This window comes from Giraffa tippelskirchi, chromosome 8 (genome assembly GCF_054371585.1).
Source record: "Giraffa tippelskirchi isolate mGirTip1 chromosome 8, T2T-mGirTip1v1.2.pri, whole genome shotgun sequence".
Classification (NCBI taxonomy): domain Eukaryota; kingdom Metazoa; phylum Chordata; class Mammalia; order Artiodactyla; family Giraffidae; genus Giraffa; species Giraffa tippelskirchi.
In genome coordinates, this window is record NC_137282.1 from 139,000,238 (window position 1) to 139,026,952 (window position 26,715).

At 39.3% G+C, this 26,715-nt stretch overlaps 1 protein-coding gene and 1 long non-coding RNA gene across 2 annotated transcripts in view; one reads left to right on the top strand and one right to left on the bottom strand.

The window, feature by feature from the left end:
* The window catches only part of TFAP2D (transcription factor AP-2 delta), a 62,081-nt gene extending 49,300 nt beyond the window's left edge, over nt 1-12,781 (top strand). The window contains exon 8 of the mRNA XM_081520829.1: nt 12,025-12,781. Within this exon, the coding sequence (XP_081376955.1) occupies nt 12,025-12,244 (220 nt within the window). The 3' untranslated portion in view covers nt 12,245-12,781. The remainder of the gene's footprint in view (nt 1-12,024) is intronic.
* Nucleotides 6,471-26,715, bottom strand: part of LOC145517716 (uncharacterized) — a 60,018-nt gene continuing 39,773 nt past the window's right edge. Inside the window, exons 2-5 of the long non-coding RNA XR_014062280.1 lie at nt 15,774-15,857; nt 11,705-11,782; nt 11,285-11,349; nt 6,471-7,319 (exon numbers count right to left, since the gene is read on the bottom strand). This is a non-coding gene — a long non-coding RNA (uncharacterized LOC145517716). The remainder of the gene's footprint in view (nt 7,320-11,284; nt 11,350-11,704; nt 11,783-15,773; nt 15,858-26,715) is intronic.

Sequence of the window (26,715 nt, forward strand, 5' to 3'; positions counted from 1 at the left end):
CAATTAAATCAGGATCTCTGGGGTAGAACCCACGTGTTGGAGTTTTTTATTAATCTATTTTTAAAATACTTTTTATTTTGTTTTGGGGCATAGCCGATGAACAGTGTTGTGATAGTTTCAGGTGGACAGCAACGGGACTTAGCCATACATATACATGTATCCATTTTCCCCCTAAACTCCCCTCCCATCCAGATCACTGGCATTTTTAAAATAAGGTCCCTGGGTGATTTTTGCATGTATCCAGGGTTGAGAACCAGCACCCAAAGGAACCAGAGAACATTTGTGAGTGCCAACAGGCCTTGCTAATGAGTGGACTATAAGAATTCCTCACTACGAGAGAACCATACACCTTAATTATGCACCTCAATCAACCTCCATTTTAAAAGCCCTTGGGCCTATGGGATAATATAATTTATGTAGACAGTAAGCACAATCAGCCAGTTCCCTTTTTCTCTGCTTCCTCATCCAGTTAGGCTACAAAGGATAGATGTCATCAAGCAGCTCTGGGTGCAAAGGCCCCCGCTGCTATTCTCAGGCTGAGGTCTCTCTTCATGACCTATATTCAGGAGACATGAAGCATCTTCCCCTCATGGTTCTGAAAAGAACTAAGGTTTTGCAGAGAAGCCCCACAATCCTTTGCTGGCGTTCTCCAGAGGCTATTTCCCAGCCTCCTGCCCTCATGGCTTTTCTCACGAGTAGAAGGAGGCATTTTGCCAGCTGCCACCTAAAACTGTAGTGAGGAGGACAGACTGAGCTTCAGGCTACAGTTGGACCCAAACCTGCAGTCACTGAATAATCCAGGAGAGGAGGAAAAGAAGACTTATCTTCCCTTTAAGTCTTGCTACCTGCATGCCTCCCGGAGGCCAGAAAGCAGAACTGAGGTTGGTGACAGTGGCATCCGTCTGCTATTCAGGAAATCAAAGATACATGAGAGCAAGCACACATTGCAATGATGCAACATAACAAAATAATAGGAGTAGCCCTAACTATTTCAACCTTTACAGACACCAAAACTTTTCCAGATAGAAAGTTAAACTTTGATAAAATAAAATCAGGTTTTTCTCTAATTATCTAAATGGTAATTTTCTTTCTTTCTTTTTGTTTTTTTTTGTTTTTGTTTTTGGCCATGTGGTTTATGGGATCTTAGTTCCCCGACCAGGGATCAAACCTATGCCCCCTGCAGTAGAAGCACAGAGTCCTAACCACTGGACCACCAGGAAAGTCCAAGGATATTTCCTCTTGAATTTCAGTCTTCTAGTTTGTAGTATAATAGTATCTACTACTCCCAGCTTTTTGTATCCCCCCAAAAAATCTGTCCTTGGTTGTTGGACACAACTAAGTGAGTCAGTCTTCAGTGGCGCATAGTAATGAGACTTTCATTTTCCTTTTAATCCTGTTAAATTAGGGTTTGCTTGTTGTTGTTGTTATTGTTCAGCTGTTGAGTCTTGTCTGACTCTTTGTGACCCCATGGACTACAGCGCCCCAGGCTCCTCTGTCCTTCACTATCTCACAGAGTTTGCTTAAATTCATGAGCATTGAGTCAATGATGCTATTTAACCATTCATCCTCTGCCGCTTCCTTCTCCTTTTGCCTTCCATCTTTTCCAGTATCAGGGTCTTTTCCAGAGAGTCGGCTCTCCACATCATGTGGCCACGGTATTAGAGCTTCAGCTACAGCATCCGTCCTTGTAGTGAATATTCAGGGTTGAGTTCCTTTAGGATTGACAGCTTTGATCTCCTTGCCTTCCAAGGGACTCTCAAGAATTTTCTCCAGCATCACAGTTCGAAAGCATCAATTCTTCGGCACTCAGCCTTCTTTACGGTCCAACTATCACATCGTACATGATTACTGGAAGAACTATAGCTTTGACTATATGGACTTTTGAGAGGCAAAGTGATGTCTCTGCTTTTTAATATGCTGTCTAGGTTTGTCATAGCTTTCCTTCCAAGGAGCAAGCGTCTTTCAATTTCATGGCTATAGTTACTGTCCACAGTGATCTTGGAGCCCAAGAAAATAAAATCTCTCACTGCTTCTACTTTTTCCCCTTCTATTTGTCATGAAATGATGGGACCAAATGCCATGATCTTAGTTTTTTAATGTTGAATTTTAAGCCAGCTTTTTCACGCTCCTCTTTTACTTTCATCAAGAAGCTGTTTAGTTCCTCTTCACTTTCTGCCATTAGAGAGTGTTTACTTAGTAGGTAGGAAGGATATGTTGGACCCCAGGCCCAACTTTTTTTAAAATTCAATTACAGTTGACTTACAGTACTATATTAGTTTCAGGTATATAGCACAGTGATTCAGTATTTTTAGACTTTTTAAAAAATGGTATTATAAGATAATGACTATAATTCCCTGTGCTATACACTGTATCCTTATTGCTTATCTATTATACATAATAATTGGATCTCTTAATCCTATAACCCTAACTTGCCCCTCTCCCCTTCCCTCTGCCCTCTGGTAACCACTAGTTTGTTTTCTATATCTGTGAGTCTGCTTTTGTATTGTTATAGTCATTTATTTGTATTATTTTTTAGATTTCACATATAAGTGACTTCATACAGCATTTGTCTTTCTCAGATTTATTTCACTAAGCATGATATTCTCTAGGTTCATCCACATTGCTTAAAAGGGCAGACTTTAATTTTTCCTGCAGTGGCTCTACCATATCTTCTTTGTAAATTCATCTGTTGATGGACAGTTGGGTTGCTTCCATATGTTGGCAATTGTAAATAATGATGCTGTGAACATTGGCATACATGTAACTTTTTGTGTTAGTGCTTTCATTTTTTTTCTGGATGTATACTCAAGAGTGGAATTGCTGGATCATATCATAGCTCTATTTTTAGTTTTTTGAGAAACCTCCATACTGTTTTTTACCAAGTTACATTCCTATCAACAGTGTATAAGGTTTTCCTTTTCTCCATATCGTCACCAACATTTGTCACTTGCAGACTTTTTGTTGATAGCAATTCTGAAAAGTGTGAGGTAATGTCTCATTGTTGTTTTGATTTGCATTTCTCTAATATTAGTGGTGTTGATCCGTCTTTTCATGTGCCAGACCCAACTCTTGCCAAGATAGGAAGAATTCAGGGGAAGATTCCATAGAAATTTGCTTTAGGCCATGCTTTAGAAAATTACCTTAGCAGCTTAATTTAAATTAGTTTAGACAAATCAATTAAAGTAATGATAAAACATTTCTGAAGGACAATTAGGGCAATATGGAAAAAGCTTTGTAACATGTCTCTAGCGGACAGCAAGGCTGTTGAAATGTAAACTATATTTACTTGTTCCTCTCGTAGATGTTTATTCAGAATCCTATATTAACCTATATTCCAAGTAAGCACTGAAGCTTTGGAGATTTTAAAGATAAATACGTAAGGATTTAGCCACAAGCAAAAAATATTCATTTAGCTAGAGATCACAGGGAGTTTGTGAAATTTCTATTATATAGAAGTCTCCTGATAATTCCTCATGATTAATGTCAAGTAGTTTATAAATATAAATACTGCTGGAGTTAAAGATGGGTTGTTAATAACATCTTATTAGAAAATTGCACAGGGAAAAAGAAAAAAGTATAACAATTTATTCTTTTTCAAGCAGCAATCTCTTCTCTACCATCCTCTATGACTGCTTTCATTTCTCCTCAATTTCTTCTTTTTTTAAAAAATATTTATTTCTTTATTTGGCTGTGCCAGGTCTTAGTTGCAGCATGTAAACTCTTAGTTGAGACATGTAGGCTCCAGTTCTTTGACCAGGGATGGAATCCAGACCCCCTGCATTGGGAACTCAGATTCTTAGCCACTGGACCACCAGGGAGTCCCTCAATTTTTTCATTTTTAATCTCATTAATAGAGTGCAGTTTGAACTGTTGCAATATATTTTCCTTTAAAAAGGTTAAATCTATACCTGTAGTATATGTTCAGGTCAATAAAAACAATATACGTCACTTGGGTGTACATGTGTGCATACACAAACACAGAGACTCCCTGGAAAAGGTGGTTCTACCATTTGGTACCTCTCCCACTGCTGAGATGTGAACATACTTTAACACTAGGGGCAATGTCAAAAGTAAGGTTTCACCTCTGGATCCAGCAAACTGTTCCCTACCTGCCTAAACTGACCCAATTTGAAGATGGTTTATGTGGCAGAAAGATGCTCTAGAGAACGTCAATTAAGAGGTGTAGCAAAATAGGGGTTTTTAAAACCATGAGTAAAATTAAGAAGATGACTGTTAAATATAAGTTACATTTTCTAGAACATCAGGTTCTATAAACTACAAGAGTCTGGGTTTTCTTAGCAGGTAGTTGTCAAAATCTGTCTGCTCCTCGGTGTGAAATTAGTCATGGGAAAATTAAATGAGCTGGAATCTACTTAGAAAATAGTTCAAGGTGAATGTAGTTCTAAGCCTGACTAGTTAGCCTCCAAACTTCACATTTGGACCCTCGTTTTTTGGTTTGACTTACTGTTTGGTGAGCCTTTTCCCTGAAAATTGCCCGAGTCAGCTGTCTCCTTTTCTCAATATACTGAAAGTGGATGTGTTTTCCTTAATCTCTCCTAAATTTCACATCATTGATTTAGTCCACCAACTAAGCTTTTTACCACATAAAGGTACTTCAGAACTTTGGTTCTGTTATCCAATGCAGGAATTTTCCTCTCTATTCTAATGCCAGCCATTAACTTACAAATCCATGATGCTGTCAATCACGTTGTCAATTAAGATGTGGAGCAGAGTAGGATTAATGAGAAAGTCTTGTGGCATTCCACTGGAAACTGAGGAAGGTTTAGCTTTTGTTAACTCAATTATTATTACTGAACCCATGCAGCACTGTAGTGATCACTTCCATTTTTAAAAAATATTAGCGCCTTAGATGTGTTCACCACATAAACAAATTGCAATAATTCCATTTAATGGAAAACCTATCAGCAGTAAAAAGAAATCATCTATTGATAAACACCACATCTGGATGAATCCCAAAAGTATTAGGCAAAGTGAAAAGAGCCAGTGATAAAAGTCTGTAGACTTCATGATTCAATTTATATGACATTTGGGGGAAAAGTAAAAACTATATCGATAGAAATTAGAACACTGATTCCCCGGATCTTGGGGTGAGGAAAGTGTCATTGACCGAAACGAATCACAAGAAAATGTTTTGGGTAATGGTGGTCATGACACAACTTTGTGAGTTTGTCAAAATTCAACAAACTAAATCCCTAAAAAGGATTAGTATTACTGTATGTAAATTCAAACTAGGTATACATGATTTTTAAAACTATCTCATTATAAGAAATTTACTATGGGACTAATTAAATGTAATTTAATAACCTAGAATTTCTAAAATCTGTCTCTTTCTCCCCCTGCTTTGATTATTAAGGTATTTGTTGTTCGGTCACTCAGTGGCGTCTGACTCTTTGCAACCCCATGGACTGCAGCACGCCAGGCCTCCCTGTCTTTCACTATATTCCAAAGTTTGCTCACACTCATGTGCATTGAATCAGTGATGCCATCCAACCAGCTCATCTTCTGTCATACCCTCAATCTTTCCCAGCATCAGGGTCTTTTCTAATGAGTTGGCTGTTCGTATCAGGTGGCCAGAGTATTGGAGTATTCTATTTCACCACTTCTGTTCCATCTTCTGTGATTTTTCAAAGATTACTCAGCCACTCGAGTGTCTCAGAAACAAATACCTATGTTTTCTTTGTCTTCAAATAGGAGTTTCCTATACTTAGAAAAAAAAAAGTTGCAGTTCCACTAATACCCTTACCAGTTTTAAACATTAACCTTTTTGAAAAGAAAGCAAAGTATCTTAATCACCATTTAATCTTTCACTTGCTAACATAGTACTCCCTCACCTAAGCCTGTCTCTGTATTGTTCCTCTTCCTCATTCTTGGAACAGAAATTCAAACTACAGGTCTTAGACTTCCTTGGTGGTCCAGTGGTTATAAATTCACCTTCCAATGCAGGGGACACAGGTCCCCTAGTCGGGGAACTTAAATACCACATACCTCAGGGCAGCTAAGCCTGTGTGCCTGCAATGAAGACCCAGCACAATCAAAAAAATTTAAATTCTACACACTGGGGCAATAGAGACTCCTGGATGAAACCAAGGAAACTTTAGTCTTTGTTAACTCAATTATTCCATACATGGGAGTCCTGCCTCCTGTCCCTCAAGACTACTGCCTTCTGGAAGTGACAAATACCCAAACGGCGGCAATCAGACAATGCCAAGTAGAGTGTAGGTTGACAATGCTAGTGTCCTGGCTCACTCCTGTTTGTTTTAGTTGTTACTATTGGCTGATGGTTTGGTTCTATTTTGGTTTTTTTTGAAGGCTAGACTCTCACATTTGATTACCAGTTTATGGTAAGAATTCAAGCCACAGATTATTGGAGATACATTTAACATCTTATTTGCCACTTACATTAAAATCTATGTTAATATAGGTTTTATATTAATATACTAAATCTTATATTAAATTTTTTTCTCACTACAAGCTCTTTATTAACCAGTTGAATAAAAAAGGAAGAGAGAGAGGTGTAAAAATACTTTTCTTTGAGGCCCCAGGAAGGGGAGGCACTCACTTGGCCAGGGCCGACAACCCAGCCAGGGGCAGAAGGGAGATCAGGGCCCGGCCTGGGAGCAGCCCACGGCCCAGGGTGCTGAGAGCAGGAAGGCTCAGGCCTCAGGCAGGGGATGTGCAAACGCCGAGGCCCTGCAGGGAGTGATGGGTTGAGGGCTGCCTGAAGGAAGCCAAGAGCACCATCTTCCCCTGCATTGGGCAGACAGGCGTGTCCATGTGAGAGCCAGTATCTACTCACAACTTACATACACAGCATGGAAAGAGGGGTCCCAGAGTTGAGGAACAGCTTTGAGAAGTCTCTAGAAGCCTGAGGGCAAGGGGAGAACCTGGAGGCTGCTGTTTCTCTCCCAGCCTCAGGAGCCCAGGCCTTCCTGCCGGCACTGGAGGACCTCCATGACTGCCCTTTCGGGCATGGTCGAAGCTGAAACTGTGACGATCACTTATGCTGTAATTGATATGGCTCCACATAGCTTCCACTTTGATGATGAGATCTTGCTCTCACTTATTTTCTTCTCATTGTGTTCTCTGAGCTCTAGTTTTATATTTTGGGGTGGGGGTGAGGGTGGGGAATGTTACTCCTTTCTCTTCAGAATTCAATTTAGGTTTTCTTATCACTGGCAAGTTTCTGTCCTTTGGTAGAAGCACATCCTTTTCAATGTCCTAATCGGGGGACCAGGAAACTGACTCCTTTTTTCAATATTATCTAAGGAGCTTTGAAGGGTGAGTGGTTTTTAGATTGGCTGGAAAAAAAAAAAAACAAAAAAGAGGGAGGATAAACAAAGATACACAAATGGGAATGACCATTGTAAGTTTAAGGATAGAGAAGCGATAAAACTTTCAAAAATAAAATAATAAAACATATGATTATAAAGAGTGAAGAAAGGAGAGCAGTAAAATGCAAATACATTAAGAAATCTGATACAACCTTTGTATTGTCTGCCACTGTTGAGCAGAATGTGTTAAACGTGGCATGAAGATGATTCATCTAGCACAAAGTTGGTTATCTTTCTCACTTGTCTACTTGAGCACAAAGTTTTAGATGAATATGAATTTAGAAAGACTTTTATATTTTCATAACCTACTTCAAGCCATCATGGCTGCTACTTAGCCCAGGTAATATTTGCGTGTGAAATACTCTTTGATTATTAATTTGATAAAAATAGATGCAAATGCCAAATATAACTTAAGCATAAAATCTATGGCTAAAAAACATTTTCTAAGGGCAAAAAAATGGCTTTATCAAAGATTTTAAACATTTGACTATGGTGTGTTACTTACACATGAGTTTATTTTCTGTCTAGGACTGAAGGTCAGCCTCATCTTTCTGTTTTTCTCTTGTTTTTCTGTAGACTCTACATTATTCCTTTTCCCCTTTTTGTGTGTTACCGTGAATGAGAGATATACCTGTTTTTCTGAAATGGTTGGGGCCAAAAGAAAAACATGACGTCCCCCAAAATTCTTTTAATCATCCTGTGATTTTACACTTTGTTCTGTGATTCTCATACAGTATCAGATTACTTTAATTATTTGGATTCATAAACCTCACTGAACTCTGCTAGAACAGAGCTATACTTTGCATTCAGCATTATCCTATGTAGTGTTCCATGCTTATTTTTTGATGTGCAGGTAAAGTGAAATCAAGAAAATTAACATTTACATTATATTTTTTGTTTTGAAGATAACACTTCAGGTCCTTCCTTTTCTTACATTGAATATTGCAGAGTTGTAGGCTTCTCTGTTGAGCTAAGTGGTTTTTCAATGTCCATAACCTTCTGTCCTGTCCTTGGTTTTAAGAAGTGCACCATAAGCATTATACTAGTGACCTGCAGCTTAGAGCTGGAAAGAAACTTGCAGATGTTTTCATCAGACCATCTTACAAGGCTACATAACTTCCCACAAATTACACAGTGCCTGAGATCAAAGGCAGTGTGAAGACGTTATGCAAGGAGTTCTCAACCCAGGGCATATGGGACAATGCAGCTTACTAAAGACCAGGTACATATTTTAGAAGCAAGAAAGACCATCAGCCAAGGAGGGATGCCAACCTGAGAATCTTCATTATGGCAACCACTCTTCTCAACATGGAGAAGTAGAGCATTTATATAGACCCATCTACTTTGTGTTTGGCCGTTAAAAAGGCTTTTTTTAAAATATTTATTTTTATGTATTTGGCTGCACTGCGTCTTAGTTGTGGTGTGCAGGGTCTTCGAGCTTCATTGCTGTATGCGGGATCTTTAGTTGAGGCATGTGAACTCTTAGCTGTAGCATGTGGGATCTAGTTCCCTGACCAGGGATCAAACCCAGGCCCCCTGCATTGGGAGCACAGAGTTCTAGCCACTGGACTACCAGGGAAGTCCCTGTAGTTGGCCTTTTAGAACCCTGGTCTTAAACAGGAAAATGAGTAAAAATGATCTTTCAGGCTACAAGCCAGCCCATAGAACAAAGTTCAGTTAGAGAAGCTGAGCGAAAACAGCCAACAGACTGATTTATCTAAGTGAAGTCATAAACACAGCCTGAGAGGAACGGAAATCAGCACAGAAGCAATACAGAATTTCTCAGGCAAATTATTTAATACGTCTGAGTATCTGTTTCTTCATCTGTAAAATGGACATGATAATATTCTTAGAGTTGTTGCCAGGATTATATCAGAGGTGCAGAAGAAAGCACTTAGAAAAGGGCCTGGCATATGATCAGGACTCAAATATTGGCTACTAACCTCAATATTTACCCAAGTGGAACTAAATTCTGTAATTTCTGAAAAGAGGAGTCAAAACCGAGAGGACATGGCAATAGAGAAAAAAATAAATTCATCTAGTGGGCTTCCCTGGTAGCTCAAATGGTCAAGAATCTGCCTGCAGTACAGGAGACCCCAGTTTGATCCCTGGGTCAGGAAGATCCCCTGGAGCAGGAAATGGCAACCCACTCTAGGATTCTTGTCTGGAGAATTCCATGGACAGAGGAGCCTGGTGGGCTACAGTTCATGGGGTCACAATGGGTCAGACACTGGACAAGACTAAGTGACTTTCACTTTCACTTTCAATGGTACAAGGAGCCCTGAACAGAAATAAAGCATGAGAAAAGAGGTATCCCGTTAGCATGCATAACATCCTATGGAAAAAACTGAACGAACTTTTTGATCAACCCAATAGTTTGCGCTCAGGGCCAGCAAGCATCTAGACATTAATAGATGGCCTCATTTGTTCTTTATGTGGTTGCCACCATGATTAATTTTTCTACCACTTCAATCAACTCCATTTATGTTCTGTCTTCCTGATAAGTTCTAAAACATTTGGATTCCCCTCTAGCTGTTACCATTGTAGAAATGGAACTGAAGTCAGTTTTCCTGCTCAGCAATGCAAGATGTATATATATATATATATATATATATATATATATGCTTCAACAATGGTGATGCCTTACTCATAAAAGGCAAACTTTGGTGTATATAGTTGCCCAAGCATTAACCAGTCTTGTTTTCTAAATAATTTGTGACTGAGGTCTGTTTTTTTTTTCTTTTTAATGTATGTTAGTTATGACTTAGGCATAGGGTAGGCTTTGTAAAATGCCAGCATGAAAGATAGTAGCAACTAGTAAAATATAATGGACATGCAGAAAAATTCACCCTCACCATGAACATCCGACAGTCAACAATTTCTACCATTTGCTGAAACACTTCCTAGTAGTCTGGCATCATCCAGACTCCTTTGTGTGTATTAATATAAGCAATAACTCCATGTGCTTGATCTTACTATTATCATCATTGAAGCATATCAGTAGCTGCCTTGATCCTAAATTCATCATTTGCAATAATTTAAGAGCTTGTCATTTTTGCCCCTTAAAATTACATACCCTAAGAAGGATAACTAGCCAGTTAACATATTGTGAAGGATAGTACTATCTGATTTTAAAACTGCTAATGTCACAATGGGCTTCCCTGGTAGCTCAGCTGTTAAAGAATCTGCCTGCAATGCAGGAGACCTGGGTTCAATCCCTGTGTTGGGAAGATCCCGTGGAGAAGGAAATGGCAACCCACTCCAGTATTTTTGCCTGGAGAATCCCCATTGACAGAAGAGCCTGGAGGGCTACAGTCCATGGGGTCACAAAGAGTTGGACACAACTGAGTGACTAAGCACAATGTCACAATAACTGTAACAACTAGGGCTTGTAAGCAGTTATTGACTTCATTTATCGAATGTACCATTTATCTGCCATGTTATTTATAGATAAATGGATATAATAACATGTGCAAGATGTACATCAAGCATGTTTTTCAATATTTTACAAGATATGAGTAATGAGGAGCAACCTGACAATGTCACTTCAGGAACAACAGACACAAGTGAATAATCTGGGTGGGTTCTATTCACAGAAAGAGTGAATCTATGCTTAGGTATTTGTTCAACTAGAGAGGATGTTTGTTACGGTTGGATGGGCTATCAGCGCTGAGGTTGCCACAGCCCTCCCTACATGGCTCATTAGTTATGGTTATTAGTGAATTAGTTACCTGCTGAAACCCCCCAAAAAAGATAGGAGACAGGAGGTGAGTAGATTCCTGCCATCTTGTTCCATTCTCCTCTGCACAGCTGCATGGCTATTTTGAGAGAAAATAGAGGGCAGTACCTTTCGTTTTAAGCAGATGGGAATTGCAAACATCACTTCTTCTTTTGGTCTGTTGTGGAAAGGTTAGTCCTGGGTCCAAACTTACCTGCAAGGGAAGCTTGGGAATGTGGTCTCCAGCAGGATGCCTCATGCTCAAATAAAACTCCATTACTTTGAAGAAAAGAAGAATGAAATTAGAGGAACAGCTAACCATCAGGCACACTCAGCTACTTTTGGTCTCTTATTGTGTGATCTCTGCTTATGTAAGTGTATGTGCCATTCTTAAAAGCAATAATTCTCACAATACAAAGTTGTATTTACTGGCTTTCTTAATGATATAAAGACTCAGGGTCAAGGCATGTGTCAAACAGTTGGAATTGCTAATAATTAGTGCCTACCAAGTCTATCAGGATTTCCCTGGTGGCTCAGTGGTAAAGAACCCACCAGTGCAAGAGATACAGGTTCAATTCCTGGGTCAGGAAGACCCCCTGGAGAAGGAAATGGCAACCCACTCCAGTATTCTTACCTGGGAAATCCCATGGACAAAGGAAGCTGGCGGGCTGCAGTCCATGGGGGTTACAAAGCGTGGGACACAACTCAGCAACTAAACAACAACAAATCAAGTCTATTAATGACATCTTATAACAAATAGGCCCTGAATTTCTTATCATTCAGAGCAATACATTGACTTGCGTCTACCTTCCACAATGCTTGGCACCATTTAGGAACACAATAAATGCTTTTTAGTGGAATGTTCCAGATTAAATGGGGAGGGAGGGATGATTTGTTACGCCATATCATACTGCAAATTGCTCATCTCTTTTTCCTACTGTTTCTCATTTCCAGTTTGATCACTCATGGCTTTGGGACCCCAGCAATATGTGCAGCCCTAAGCACTTTCCAAACAGTCCTCAGTGAAATGCTGAACTACTTGGAAAAACACACTACTCACAAAAATGGTGGAGCGGCAGATTCTGGCCAAGGACATGGCACCTCGGAGAAAGCCCCCCTGCGGAAAACTTCAGAGGCGGCCGTGAAAGAGGGCAAAACAGAAAAGACAGACTAGCTACATCAAACAGAATCTATTTCCACAGAGTCTTGCTGCTGATATTTTTTCTAATTTATATATCATTGAGGGTGATTAATCTTCAGTGGACAAAAGCTCTGCCCTCCCCCAGCCCTCCATAAAAAAACAAAAATGGAAATGAAAAATGAAACAAAAAAGGACAAAATCAAAAAAAAAAAAGACAAAAAAAAAGGAAAACGGCAGTGTAACTGTGTGATGAAGTTGTCACTTTTTAATTTTATGTTATGATAAACTCCTTTTGTGCACGTAATTTATTGTTCCGAATTATATACATCACAACTTTTAAGCACTTCTGGACTTTGGAGAGGCAGCACATGCTTTTTCACATCTAACTGATGCACTTTCTTATCCAACTCTGTAGTTAGGGATCAGAAAGCATGACCAAACTGGAACCCACCACCAGCGCCTACAGCGCCCGTGTTTCTCGACTTAATCCCCTATAACAAAAGAGTGCCTCTTTCCACTAGATAGACCAATTTGGCGATCAATCCATCAATAAATGCTTTGGGAAATGAAGAGGGCATTCATGAATCTTTGTCCTGTGAATCAATGGCAATTTTAAAGTCTTGGTCACCGCTGGCCCACTTAACTACCAGTGCCTTGGTGGTATTTAAAAACTCCAGAAAACTCTGTCCCTCCTTATTCCCACCCCATCCTAGGACCAATTTTTTTTAAGAAAAGACTCAGCAGAATGTTTAAGAGATGAGAGATGACCTCTTCTATCCAGTCTCCTCGCATCCCCAACCTAACAGTTTAAGAACAGCCTGCACATAGCGGGTCAGGGCACGATGGATATAGGAAAGGGTAGCTTGGCTACTTAGGCTTCCAAAGAAAAGCTGCGATATTGTCTCACCTGGAAAAGCATGAGAATAGGAACATCAGTTTCCAGGAAGCCCTGCCCCTCAGAGGCAGGAGAGGAGCCCGGGGAACTAGTGGAGGCCCCTCAAAGTGTTGGCGGCCAATGATTGTATGGTTATAATGACAGCCACTATTCTTTTTCTACCTTTGTGGTTCTTCTACCTGCCCAGTAGCTGTGTTCTAAATCTTTAGAGGCTCAAAGCATTCAGGCCTGTGTTCAATAAAGAAAACAAAAACACAATGATCAGAGAAGACTTTTGCTTTTAAGATGCTTCCTTTTTTCATAGCTTGTTCTTCAGCTTTATTGTCCTCTAGTTAAAACACTGAAAACAAGAGGTTCCTGGCTGCAAAGTCCAGGGGCTAATTGAATAAAAGTTCAGTCCATTAAAACCTGAATGTGAAGAGAAACCTAATTGGCACCACATAGTACTAACCTTTCTACTGTTAACAGTTTTCAAAGTTGTAAGCAAATAAAATTGTAGGTCATCATCAATGAAAAATATCATTTAAAAAATACGTGAACCCCTGACATTGTTTAGCATGAAAATATTCTCCTCTTGTTAACATACATCAATTACTTTCAGAAAGTCTCTGCCACATTATAACACCATGAGGAATATTATTATTATTTTTAATGGTAAGGAAATTGCTTGAGAGTTTTCATCAACAGATCACAAGAAAATGTTTTTTATCTGATAATTCTTAAAATCATCTAACTTTCATCTTCAATCTTGTACAGAAAAGAGGAACATAACCAATGAATATCTAAATTTTCTAGAATAAATTCAGTTAACAGAAGACCCTAATAAAGAATTCTATAATAAAGCGGTTTTATAGTTACACAGTAGAAGAGTTTAAAGAAAATGTAAAAATAATGCATTGTGACTTCATGTGTTTCTCTAGTTCCATTTTTTAAAATCTTACCATTATTCATGGCTTTAAATTTTTTTAAATAAAATAGAATAAAAGCTGAGATTCTGCTGCAGTTCCAAATGTCATCACAAAATAAATTGATTCCATTTTACATGAAAATTCCCATATTGTAAAATATATACATGAAACAAAAAATGATGACTATTTCAGTTTAATAAGTAGTAGGAAAGCTATATACAGATAATGTGGGCTACTAATTTCCTTAATGAAATTTCCACATTGACTTTTATTCCTTTTATTATTAACATACATATGTACTTAATATGGCATTTTGATATGCATATCTGCTAGGTGCTTAATGTAGTTATATACCATATCAAATGTTCACCCATAATCAGACAAAAAAATTAGATCTGGCTTATAGTACCAGCTTACTTCACCCATAGTTGTAACTAGTTGGGGTTCTTAACACCTCAGTGGGGTGTTACATTTGTTAACTTTGGAAACAGAAGTATAACTATAACTACAGTACATATTATTTACCAGGATTTTGGGTGTCTTCAGAGCCTTAAATGGACAGAACCCATCATTTAACTTAACCAGCCGTTAGGACATAAATGAATTAATGGACTGGTCATGTTCAGAGTAATTATTTATCATATTTAATAGACATTGTTAACATGCCAACTTTTACCTTGTATATAATAGGTACTCAACACTTTTTAAATAAATGAGTAAATGAATGTGTGTGTGTTCTTTGTCCAAAATGGGCCAAAGGACCTTTTACTTTTACTTTTGATTTTTTTTTTTTTATACCCATTGCTTCAATCTGGCTGGATTCTTCCATGGTAATTTATGGATAACACTTTTTATTTGAGTAAGAAAATATTTCCACTCTATCACATTAGTGGCAATTAGATGCATTTAATATAAAACAATAAAAGCAACAAGGTAAGTATCAGAATGTCCACAAAAGTAAAATTATGATCATTATCAGTATCATAATTTATAGCAAAGGAAGATAGGTCACCAAAATCTGATTTTCAGTGTTTTAGTAAGTAAGAAAGCAATGAAAAAGCTTTCCAGAGTAACTATTACTGGCCCAGGCATTTTGTCCAAACCTGTCATTAATTACCTAGAATTAATAAACTTGTGAAAGATTGAGTCAAACTCCCACAAAAAGAAATGTTTGTTTTAAAGCTGTTTCAGTAACCAGTTTAGATGCCATTTCCATGGTTATTTCACTGGAGTTATCTTTTAAGTTTGGTGGTTCTTGTAAAGAAAACTCTGAATTATTCTACATTTTCTTCTCTAGAAAGATCAGAGCACAGGAAAGATATTTAGTCTGTTCTCCTGCATCCTTCTTTCCAGATGCTTTTAAAAAGGGTAATTCTTTCTAGCTTTGCAGTTCCTTTTTTCTTTCCCATCTGTTGAGGGTGTGTTCTCTTCAGCGTCTAAGACCGAACCTGACCTTTAGCACAGATGAGCATCCAGACCCTAGAGTGACAGTGATAGGAATTTGACCTTTTGTCATCTGGTGCTTTTAAAGTAAATGTGTCAATGAATTACCCTTGTTAAGATGAGTAAAGCAGTTTAATTCCATTGGCCTATATTTTCTTTGTTTTGGGTTTCTTTGGAGGTGTTTTTGACCAGTAATTTAAAAAATGTATCAGCATCTTTTATACAATGAATATTCCATCTCCCTATGAAAGCCAAGTCAAATATGAGAGGTAGCCTGAGATAGTGACTAACAGCATAGACTCTAAAGCCAAATTACCTGGGTTCAAATCATGGACCTTTCATTTGCTTCTCTGTGACCTTGCGCAAGTTGCTGAACCTTTCTGTGTCTCCACTTCCCCATCTGTAAAATAAGGATAATAATAGATACCTATTCACAGAATTACTGTCTGAATCAAAGAGTTGCATATCCAAATTGCGAAGAGCAGGGGCTTAGCTACTGCTACTTGAGTATTAGTTGTTGTCATTAATACTTAAGAGTTGGGACAAACTATACTTTTTATATCCTCAGTTTATTGAATCTTTTCTATTATATATGTCAGGTTCTGTCTGAGAGAATGTAGATAGTGGAGTGGGACTAAGTGTTTTTCTTGAGAGTTTCTTGTGGTCTCCTATGACGATCCCAGCCATTAGAATATGGTTAGTGTCCTGATGTAAATGTGCTCAAGGTACCCGGACACAAACCAGACCCAGGTGCAAGGGATTGTGCGGAGGGAGGGAAATCAAGGAAAGGCTTGTAAAGGTGGAAGGGAAGGGAAAGGTGGAAACCAGAAACAGGAGACTTTATGGTTCTGGGTAAGTTAAAAACATTTAGAGCAGGATGTGATTTTTGAAAACTAACTGATGTTACTTGTATTTCTGGTTATCTTTTTCCTCCATTTGCAGGGGCACCTAACAAGTTGCCCATATTGCCTCAGGGAAGGACCAAGCAGATGCAGGCAGCAAAGGTGTTGCACCTCTATACAAGTTTTCAGTTGCAAAATCCTAGGCCCTAAGGAGGACTTGAGGGTTTCTGGTTTGTTTTGTTTTTTTCAGGTGTGGCATGCAGGATCTTTAGTTGCAGCATGCACGGTCTAGTTCCCTGACCAGGTGTGGAACCTGGGCTGCCTGCATTGGGAGCGTGGAGTCCTAACCTAGGGAAGTCCTAGGACTTGAGGTTTAAAAGTCAGTCAGGACCTTTATCTTTCTCCTCATACACTCACACACACACACACACACACACATACGGCAGCCCAAAAAACAGTCCTCAGGTTGACAAAAGAACGAGAGGATACACATGTAAACCCATGGCTGATTCATGTCAATATATGGCAAAAACTGCTACAATATTGTAAAGTGGTTAGCCCCCAACTAAAATAAATAAATTTATTAAAAAAAAAAAAAAAGAACAAGAGGATAAAAGAAGCATTGAAGAAAGGTAGTGATCATTGTATTCCTCTAAGACGAGACCAGATCCTGGGGGTGCAGGAGGGAGAAAGAAGACCCAGCCCTGAGCAGAAGCTGGGGTGCTGTCAATGTGGAGTGTGTCTAGGCAGACAGTTCTCGGACAACCTCACTGGGTTTTTCCCAAGGAGAGTCTCTCAGCATGGCCGGGACAGACAAGGATGATGTGCATGTGGGCAGAAAAAAACAGCAGCAGCTCTTCTGGCAACTCATAGAGATGAAGCAAAAAATGAATATTTCAGGCACACCCAGAAGCAACCCAAGTAGCTGGCAAGCAGTGCGGGTTGGACTCTAAGAAAATGGACAATCATAAATTATTGGGTGTCCTAGAAGTGTTTTCAGATTCACAGTGCCAGAACGAAAAGTGGTAGTAGCAAAATATCTCCTGCATTAACACAGAAAAAGTCAGTCACATTCACTCTCCAGTGTATAAATCCTGTAAGCACGTTGCTAAAACCAAGATTTTAAATGAAAGAGCAATGCAAAATAAACTGACAACTTATTGTCTCATGCACATCAGAGCATTCTTGGTACATAGTATCATATCCTCAAAAAGCACTGAAATGGGTATAAATGCTTATTGTTCCTAATTATCCTCATTATCTATTTAAAGCCTATTTACTAGCAGTTGAGATGCTTTCTTTTTTTCTGGAGTAGTGGAGAGGGTGAGGCAAAGCTGCATTGTCTTTCTGACTTCCTAAATGTTTTCTCTAATTAGTTAACTTCCATTTTCTAGTGGATAAGTTTTGTTTTCTTAATGAATGACAGAATTTCACTGAAAATTATAGTTTTTTATCCTAGCAGTTATAAAGCTGTTATAATGGCTTTGAAACAGAAGACTTATAATGGTTTTATTGAAAGGGTTTTGGCGAAGATTGCCTGTGACTTTCTTAGAACATGTAAGAAAAAGCAGTATTATGCCCAGACAACACTGTATATAAGTTTTCCCTCTATTGCCTGGCTACCCTGAATGAAAGCATGTATTTAATTGTTATATGGACATGTAACTCCTAGAACAAACAATAGTAACTTTGGGAATTCCAGATTTCTTTACAAATTGGTCAAGCTAAAATTCTAATTTTCAGCAACAGATCATATTGAATAACAGACTTTCTTGAACCCAGAAATTTTTCTTATAAAATCGTTTCACTGTCATGATGAGAATGGAGACTAATCAAATTCATTCATCTATTTATTCAGTCAACAAATACTTATTGAGAACTTAGTACATGCTAGTCACTATCTTAAATATTTAATAGAGGATTCTGAATAAGCTCAGCACTAAAACTTTAAATCTTTTTTTTTTTTTGCTTGTTTTCATTGGTCTCATTTCTTAAAGATTCATATTAATTTCAAGTCCTAGACCTGAGATACTGGTGCACATTTCCAGTAGCTATGTAGAATTTCTTATTATGTACTTATTTTTTAGTAAGTCCTTGATCACAGACTGAAAATACCTTATTTTGTTTTATTCATTTGTTCATTTATACCCTTAGATTCTTTAAAAATAAGATATAATAGTTTTCAGGAACTTATACAGATAATAATATACTACAATTTAGAAACAGCTGGGAAATACAAATTGATCATCAAAAGTAGAGCCAGAAAGGAAGCTAAAATAAAAAATAGAGTTATGAGTATTTACTATAGGTGTGCTCTGTCACATTCAACTCTTTGTGACCCCGGGGACTGTAGCCTGCCAGGCTCCTCTGTCCATGGGATTTCTCAGGCAAGAACACTTGAGTAGGTTGCCATTGCCTTCTCCAGGGGATCTTCCTGACCCAGGGATCGAATCCACATCTCCTGCATCTCCTACATTGGCAGGAGATTCTTTACCCCTGAGCCACCTGGGAAGTCCCATTTACTACAGGTAGGTGACAAATTTAATTCTAATAGCAAAATGGAAATTGATCATTTATTCAATTCACTGTGTTTGCGCCTAAGATTAAGCCAAAACAATTGCTAGGCAGAAATACAACTATTTCTGACACTTAGATTAAGAGGGGGAAAGTCTTTCAAAAAAATCCTTGGGAAAGGAACAATGAACAACACTCTTTCAGCAAATTAGAGGTTCTCAACCTCAGCACTTCAACACTAATTCGAAATGAATTAACGAATCGACAAGTAACATAAAATGCTATTATGGAGACAAGATGACAAAGATTCAATTTAGGCAAGGAGAGAGAAGGTAAACCTTACTAATGAAAAGGAGAATAACCTGAAGGATGGTGGTGTTTAACTAATCCAAGGGGACAGTGAAGATCATTTCTGGTGGGGGAACAGCATGTACTGAGCCCTCGAGGAGGAAGAGAGCTTGGCATCTGCAGGAGCTGTCAGAGGTCAGTGTGGCTTCCGTGGGGTGAGTTAGGGCCAGATGAGCCACGGGTAGGGGTGGAGATGAGCTGGCAGGAATGTTCCAGACCTGCGGTCCAACTCTAGATCTTGTGTTTCATAGTATGTGCAGTAGAGAGCCAGTGAGAGTTTTTAATCCAGAAAATGATGAAACCAATTGGGGTTTTCAGCCCTCAAAGCCTCTTCCTATCTGTCCTTTAGAACTCTTATGTTTTTCTTTCTTTTTAGGGCTGCCTTCTAGTTGGAAACAGGTAAATAATTTTGGGAGCTTGGAAATTAATGTTTTAAAATCTCATTAGAAAAGCAGGTGTATGTCTGTAGGATGAGGTGGACAAAGAGCGTCGATGAAATTCCAAAGGGAGGCTGCCCAGTCTCCTAACCCTTAGACCTCTGGGTAAGCGTGACAATCCGCATCTTCAAAATCCAGGATTGCTGAAGTCCTCAGTGAAGATACCCAACCAAAGATCATGGCAGAGCCACTTTCTTTGATGTCTGAAGTTTCAAATTCCCCAGGAGCACTTGCTGAGAGTGGATCTGGCAACCAGTTGATATTCAAGTATTTGCCACATCATGTTTTATCTTTAGTATATGGCTTCCTTAGAAACTGAACTTGACTTTTCACTAGCAAGTATTCAGCAGCAAAAGTTCATCTCAAATTTTTATTTATTTATTTTATTTTTTGGCCACTCTGGTGGCTTGCAGATTCCCTGAACGGGGATTGAACCGGGGCCCTCCACAGTGAAAGCATGGAGTTCTAACCACTGGACCCCCTAGAAATTCATATGAACTCAACATTTTAGATGTATTCCAAGCATTTTGGAAACCATAGTCAAGTGTGTCTTTGTTTGTTTTGCTTTTAATTGAGATATAATTGACAACATTTTATTAGTTTCATGTGTACATTATAATGACTGGATTTTGTATGTATTGTGAAATGAGCACCATGTTAGTCCTAGTTAACATCCGACTATCCACAGTCAAGTGTTTTGAATGTTTTGAACATGTCTGTGAATTGAACTTAATTTTCTATGTAAACAAGGTTGACAATTTCCTCAAAGAGAGGTGAAAAGAACAGTATTGGAGACTAAACCTGTGTTAAATAAAAACTGATTTGGACTTAGTTAAGAAGAAACTTCATTCAAAGAGATCATTGCAGGATGGGAAGGGGGGCCTCTTGCAATAGGGAGACACTCCAGCTGGAAGATCTGCAAGATTTCAATGGTCCAGCAGAAAAGGACTTTAATAAGAGATGGGAAGTAAATAAGGCTAGAAGGAATCTGGGGTGGAGGAGGATGTGGAGTGACCAGACAGTTCATCCAGGAATGCCTCTTCTTTGGGTCAGCTGATTCTCAGAAGTGTGGTTAAGGAGGGCTTGTACACTGGCTCAGGTTGAGAGTAACCCAAAGAGTTTGGGGGAAGGAATCAACTTCACTTCACTTTGGTCAAGTCAGGTATTTTGTTCAGATTAGTCAGTGGGTACAAACTGTTCAACCCATCACTTATGAGACAAGGAATGAGAATGTGGAGGGTGTGTGTCTGGCATGGCCAAAGGTCAGTGAGGGAACACCTGGCTCTTATCAAAGACACATGGGGAAGAGTGTTTCTTGGCAGTAAGGCATTTCCCGAAAGCTGAAGAGAGGGAGGATTTCTTAAACGTTGTTGTTTCCCAAGAATACAGGTTTCCCATAAAGTTTAACACTGTTGGATGAATGTTAGTTGCTCAGTTGTGTCCAGCTCTTTGTGACCCCATGGACTGAAGACCATCAGGCTCCTCTGTCCGTGGGATTCTCCAGACAAGAATACTGTAGTGGGTTGCCAGTTCCTTCTCCAGAGGATCTTCCCAATCTAGAGATCAAACCCGGGTCTCCTGCATTGCAGGCAGATTTTTTACCATCAGGGAAGCCCAATGAGATGAATGAGATTGCTCTCTAAATACAGAGCCTGGCCTAAGAAACTCCAGCTAACATCTTCTTAGGTTTTAAAACTATGAATACTCCTGTTGTAACCAGGCAGGACCCTATGGGGCCGGGATAGGTCTTCCCCTATATCCTCTGCTTTAGCTCATCTCTGAAGTACCTCAGTTCAGTTCATTCACTGAGTCATGTCTGACTCTTTGCGACCCCAGGAACTGCAGCACGCCAGGCCTCCCTATCCATTACCAACTCCCAGAGCTTACTCAAACTCATATCCGTTGAGTCAGTGATGCCATCCAATCATCTCATCCTCTGTTGTCCCCTTCTCCTCCCACCTTCAGTCTTTCCCAGCATCAGGGTCTTTTCCATTGAGTCAGTTCTTCACATCAGGTGGCCAAAGTATTGGAGTTTCAGCTTCAGCATCAGTCCTTCCAATGAATATTCAGGACTGATCTCCTTTAGGATGGACTGGTTGGATCTCCTTGCAGTCCAAGGGTCTCTCAAAAGTCTTCTCCAGCACCATAGTTTAAAAGCATCAATTCTTCCACACACAGCTTTCTTTATAGTCCAACTCTCACATCCATACATGACTGCTGGAAAAACCATAGCTTTGACTAGATGGACCTTTGTTGGCAAAGTAATGTTTCTACTTTTTAATATGCTGTCTAGGTTGGTCATAGCTTTTCTTTCAAGGAGCAAGCGTCTTTTAATTTCATGGCTGCAGTTACTATCTGCAGTTATTTTGGGGTCTCCAAAAATAAAGTATCTCATTGTTTCCATTATTTCCCCATCTATTTGCCATGAAGTGATGGGACCATATGCCATGATCTTAGTTTTCTGAATGTTGAGTTTTAAGCCAACTTTTTCTTTTTTTTAATAAATTTATTTATTTTAGTTGGAGGCTAATTATTTTACAATATTGTAGTGGGTTTTGCCATACATTGACATGAATCAGCCATGGGTTTACATGTGTTCCCCAGCCTGAACCCCCCTCCCACCTCCCTCCCCATCCCATCCCTCTGGATCATCCCATTGCCCCAGCCCTGAGCATTTGTCTCATGCATCGAACCTGGAATGGTGTTCTGTTTCACATATGATAATATACACGTTTCAATGCTATTCTCTCAGAACATCCCTCCCTCACCTTCTCCCTCAGAGTCCATAAGACTGTTCTATGCATCTGTGTCTCTTATTCTGTCTCGCATGTAGGGTTATCGTTACCATCTTTCAAATTCCATATATATGCATTAGTATACTGTATTGGTGTTTTTCTTTCTGGCTTACTTCACTCTGTGTAATGGGCTCCAGCTTCATCCATCTCAATAGAACTGATTCAAATGTATTCTTTTTAATGGCTGAGTAATATTACATTGTGTATATGTACCACAGCTTCCTTATCCATTCATCTGCTGATGGACATCTAGGTTGTTTTCATGTCCTGGCTATTATAAACAGTGCTGCGATGAACATTGAGGTACATGTGTCTCTTTCAATTCTGGTTTCCTCGGTGTGTATGCCCAGCAGTGGGATTGCTGGGTCATATGGCAGTTCTATTCTCAGTTTTTTAAGGAATCTCCACACTGTTCTCCACAGTGGCTGTGTTAGTTTGCATTCCCACCAACAGTGTAGGAGGGTTCCCTTTTCTCCACACCCTCTCCAGCATTTATTGCTTGTAGACTTTTGGATAGCAGCTGTTCTGACTGGTGTGAAATGATACCTCATTGTGGTTTTGATTTGCATTTCTCTAATAATGAGTGATGTTGAGCATCTTTTCATGTGTTTGTTAGCCATCTGTGTGTCTTCTTTGGAGAAATGTCTGTTTAGTTCTTTGGCCCATTTTTTGATTGGGTCGTTTATTTTTCTGGAATCCAGCTGCAGAAGTTGCTTGTATATTTTTGAGATTAATTGTTTGTCTGTTGCTTCGTTTGCTATTATTTTCTCCCATTCTGAAGGCTGTCTTTTCACCTTGCTTATAGTTTCCTCTGTTGTGCAAAAGCTTTTAATTTTAATTAGGTCCCATTTGTTTCTTTTTGCTTTTATTTCCAATATTCTGGGAGGTGGGTCATGGAGGACCTGCTGTGATTTATGTCGGAGAGTGTTTTGCCTATGTTTTCCTCTAGGAGTTTTATAGTTTCTGGTCTTACGTTTAGATCTTTAATCCATTTTGAGTTTATTTTTGTGTATGGTGTTAGGAAGTGTTCTAGTTTCATTCTTTTACAAGTGGTTGACCAGTTTTCCCAGCATCACTTGTTAAAGAGATTGTCTTTTCTCCATTGTATATTCTTGCCTCCTTTGTCGAAGATAAGGTGTCCACAGGTGCATGGATTTATCTCTGGGCTTTCTATTTTGTTCCATTGATCTATATTTCTGTCTTTGTTCCAGTACCATACTGTCTTGATGACTGTGTAAGCCAACTTTTTCACTCTCCTTTTTCTGTTTCATTCTTCACTTCCTGCCATAAGGGTGGTGTCATCTGCATATCTGAGGTTATTGATATTTCTCCTGGCAATCTTTATTCCAGCTTGTGCTTCCTCCAGCCTGGCATTTTGCATGATGTACTCTGCATATAAGTTAAATAAGCAGGGTGACAACATACAGCCTTGAGGTACTCCTTGACTAATCCTTGAAGTACCTAGATTATAGTATTTGATGCAAATTTCCTGAGTTGTTTTGCAGATGTGAAAACACCCACCAATTGTAAGATGTTAACTACTTGATCACCATGAGCACATAGCCCCAGGTCTGCTGGAGCCAGGGACTCACAATGATAACCTCTGTGATGCACCATTAGCCAGTTAGTTTTGCACAATCTGATAAAGTACCCTTCAACACCTGCTCCCTCACCTGACTTTTAAAAATGCTTTGCCAAAACCCTTGGGGAGTTCCAGGCTTTTTAGGGCATGAGTCACATGTCTCCTTGCGTGGCTCTGCAATGAACCTTGCTCTGCTTTCAGTTTCTTTGTCCTCACTGTGTGTTGGGCACATGAATTTACATTAACTCGGTGATATCAAGAAATAGAAATATTGATGACATTCATCTAAAAATGCCCACCCTACCTTCTTTAGAGGAAAAATAGGAAAAAGCTACTCTTATTTAAATAGGTGTCATCTAGATTTAGCATACAATTGTTTATCCAAAAAGAGAGGACAGGGACTTGGGTTAAAATCAGTTTGTGAAGTTGAATGTTCCATTGGATTGATCAATGGTTTTAAACAAAGTGAATCTTTCAAGTGTGAGGTTTTTGCCAAAAATATTCTGTGCTTAACTAAGTAAGACACTGGTCCTGTCTCCTTTAGTATTTTAAAATACTTTTATCCATGCAGGTCCCCAAAATGGATGTTTTGTATGTTTGACAAGAATAGCATTTCTCATTTTTAAAATTTACAATAATTATTGCATAAGAAGCTAAATATATGTTGTATGAAAATACTGTAACATTAAACTTTAAAGTAACTAGAGTTCTAAAGTTAAAGTTAACAATGAAAATATTATTTATATGATTGAAAATCACTTAGAAGCACTGACAGTGTAAGGTAGCCATCAAAAAGGATGCCCAATCTTAAATATCTATTAAACATTTGGCCAAAAAATTCTCCATGACAATTTTTTAAGAGCTACCACATTGACAATTTTAGAATTTTTATTTTATTTATTTTTTTGAAATTTTTATAGGAGTATAGTTGACTTACAATGTGTTGATTTTTAAAAATTGAAGTACAGTTGCTTTCCAATGCTGTATTAAGTACTGTTGTACAGCAAAGTGACTCAGTTTTATATATATATATATATCTTTTCATATTATTTTCCATTATATTTTGTCACAGGATACTGAATATAGTTCCTTATGCTATGTGGTAGGACCTTGTGGTTTACCCATTATATATAGATATAGATATACACACACACACACCAGTTTGTGTGTGTTTCTGTCCTCAGTCACATCCAACTCTTTTGTGACCCCACGGATTATGGCCTGCCAGGCTCCTCTGTCAAGGAATTTTCCAAGCAAGAATACTGGAGTGGGTTTCCATTTCCTACTCCAGAAGATCTTCCCCATCCTGGGATGCAACCCACATCTCTTGAGTCTCCTGCACTGGCAGGCAGATTCCTTACCACTAGTGCCACCTGGGAAGCAAAGACATACTGGTTTGCATCTTCTAATCCCAAACTCCCAATCCATCCCTCTCCCACTCCTCTTCTCCTGGCAACCACCAATGTATTCTCTACTGAAGAAGGAGTTCACAAGGCCTGGACTCCATCTTAGGCCTGTTCATGGTGATCACGTTCGGCCACCTCTCTAATGGACTCTGAACTCTGTGCTTAGTGCCTGTGGAAACGACAATAGAAGGATAAGACCCCCTCTGGACAGGGGAATCTTGAAGATTGTATCCAGGTTACTCATCACCTAAGAGAAAACATACACTGATCCCCCTACCTCCGGACAGGTCATAAATTTTTTTCTGTAACCTCGGGCTTATTGATTATTGACTGTTTGAATACATAACACATGAATGATGGGGTTATTGTGATTGTATTTACCTTTCCTTTGTTTATGTAAGTCACAAGGAAATTGCGTGGTGGGTTCAGACATGTACACATGGGGTATAAAAGATTTTCACAAATGCTGGTTGGGGTCCTTGGCTAAGAGGAGACTCTGCCTTGGGCCCGCCGGTGTAATAAACTGCACTTCACTATCTGCATCGTCCTTCTGAGTGAGCTTGTTTCCCGGAACACGTGGCTATAACACTACAACAATTCTACTAATTAATTTATTTTTCAGTATATTTTATTTTACCTTGTTCTTATCTTTATACATAAGCATGTAAATGCCATGTGAACAGGAAAAGCAGCTTTGAAGTTTGCTAAGAGATGTAACAAACTTCCAACAGTCACAAAAGGGAGGATCTAAAACCCCAAACCTCCCGGCCTCTCAGAACATGTCTGTAGGCAGGACTGAAGTCTGCAGATCTAATGTATGGAGGTCAGCAGGTCACAAAAACTCACCTGTGCAGACCCGCTACGGAGAAGGCAATGGCACCCCACTCCAGTACTCTTGCCTGGAAAATCCCATGGACGGAGGAGCCTGGTAGGCTGCAGTCCATGGGGTCGCTAAGAGTCGGACACGACTGAGCGACTTCACTTTCACTTTTCACTTTCATGCATTGGAGAAGGAAATGGCAACCCACTCCCGTGTTCTTGCCTGGAGAATCCCAGGGATGGCGGAGCCTGGTGGGCTGCCGTCTATGGGGTCGCACAGAGTCGGACACGACTGACGCGACTCAGCAGCAGCAGCAGCAGCAGACCCGCTAAGGATAGATCCAGAAACACTGTTACTGAAAAAAAGAACCAGATGCACTTCGGTCTTATTTTGGCCATGTGATAATATCGTGGCCCATGCTTTAAGTTGACCAGAACAGAGACAAAGCTGTTGGAGGCCTGTTCTCCATGGGTTTCCTGTGTTTCTATCTTTTGCACTGAGCATTTTGGTCTGA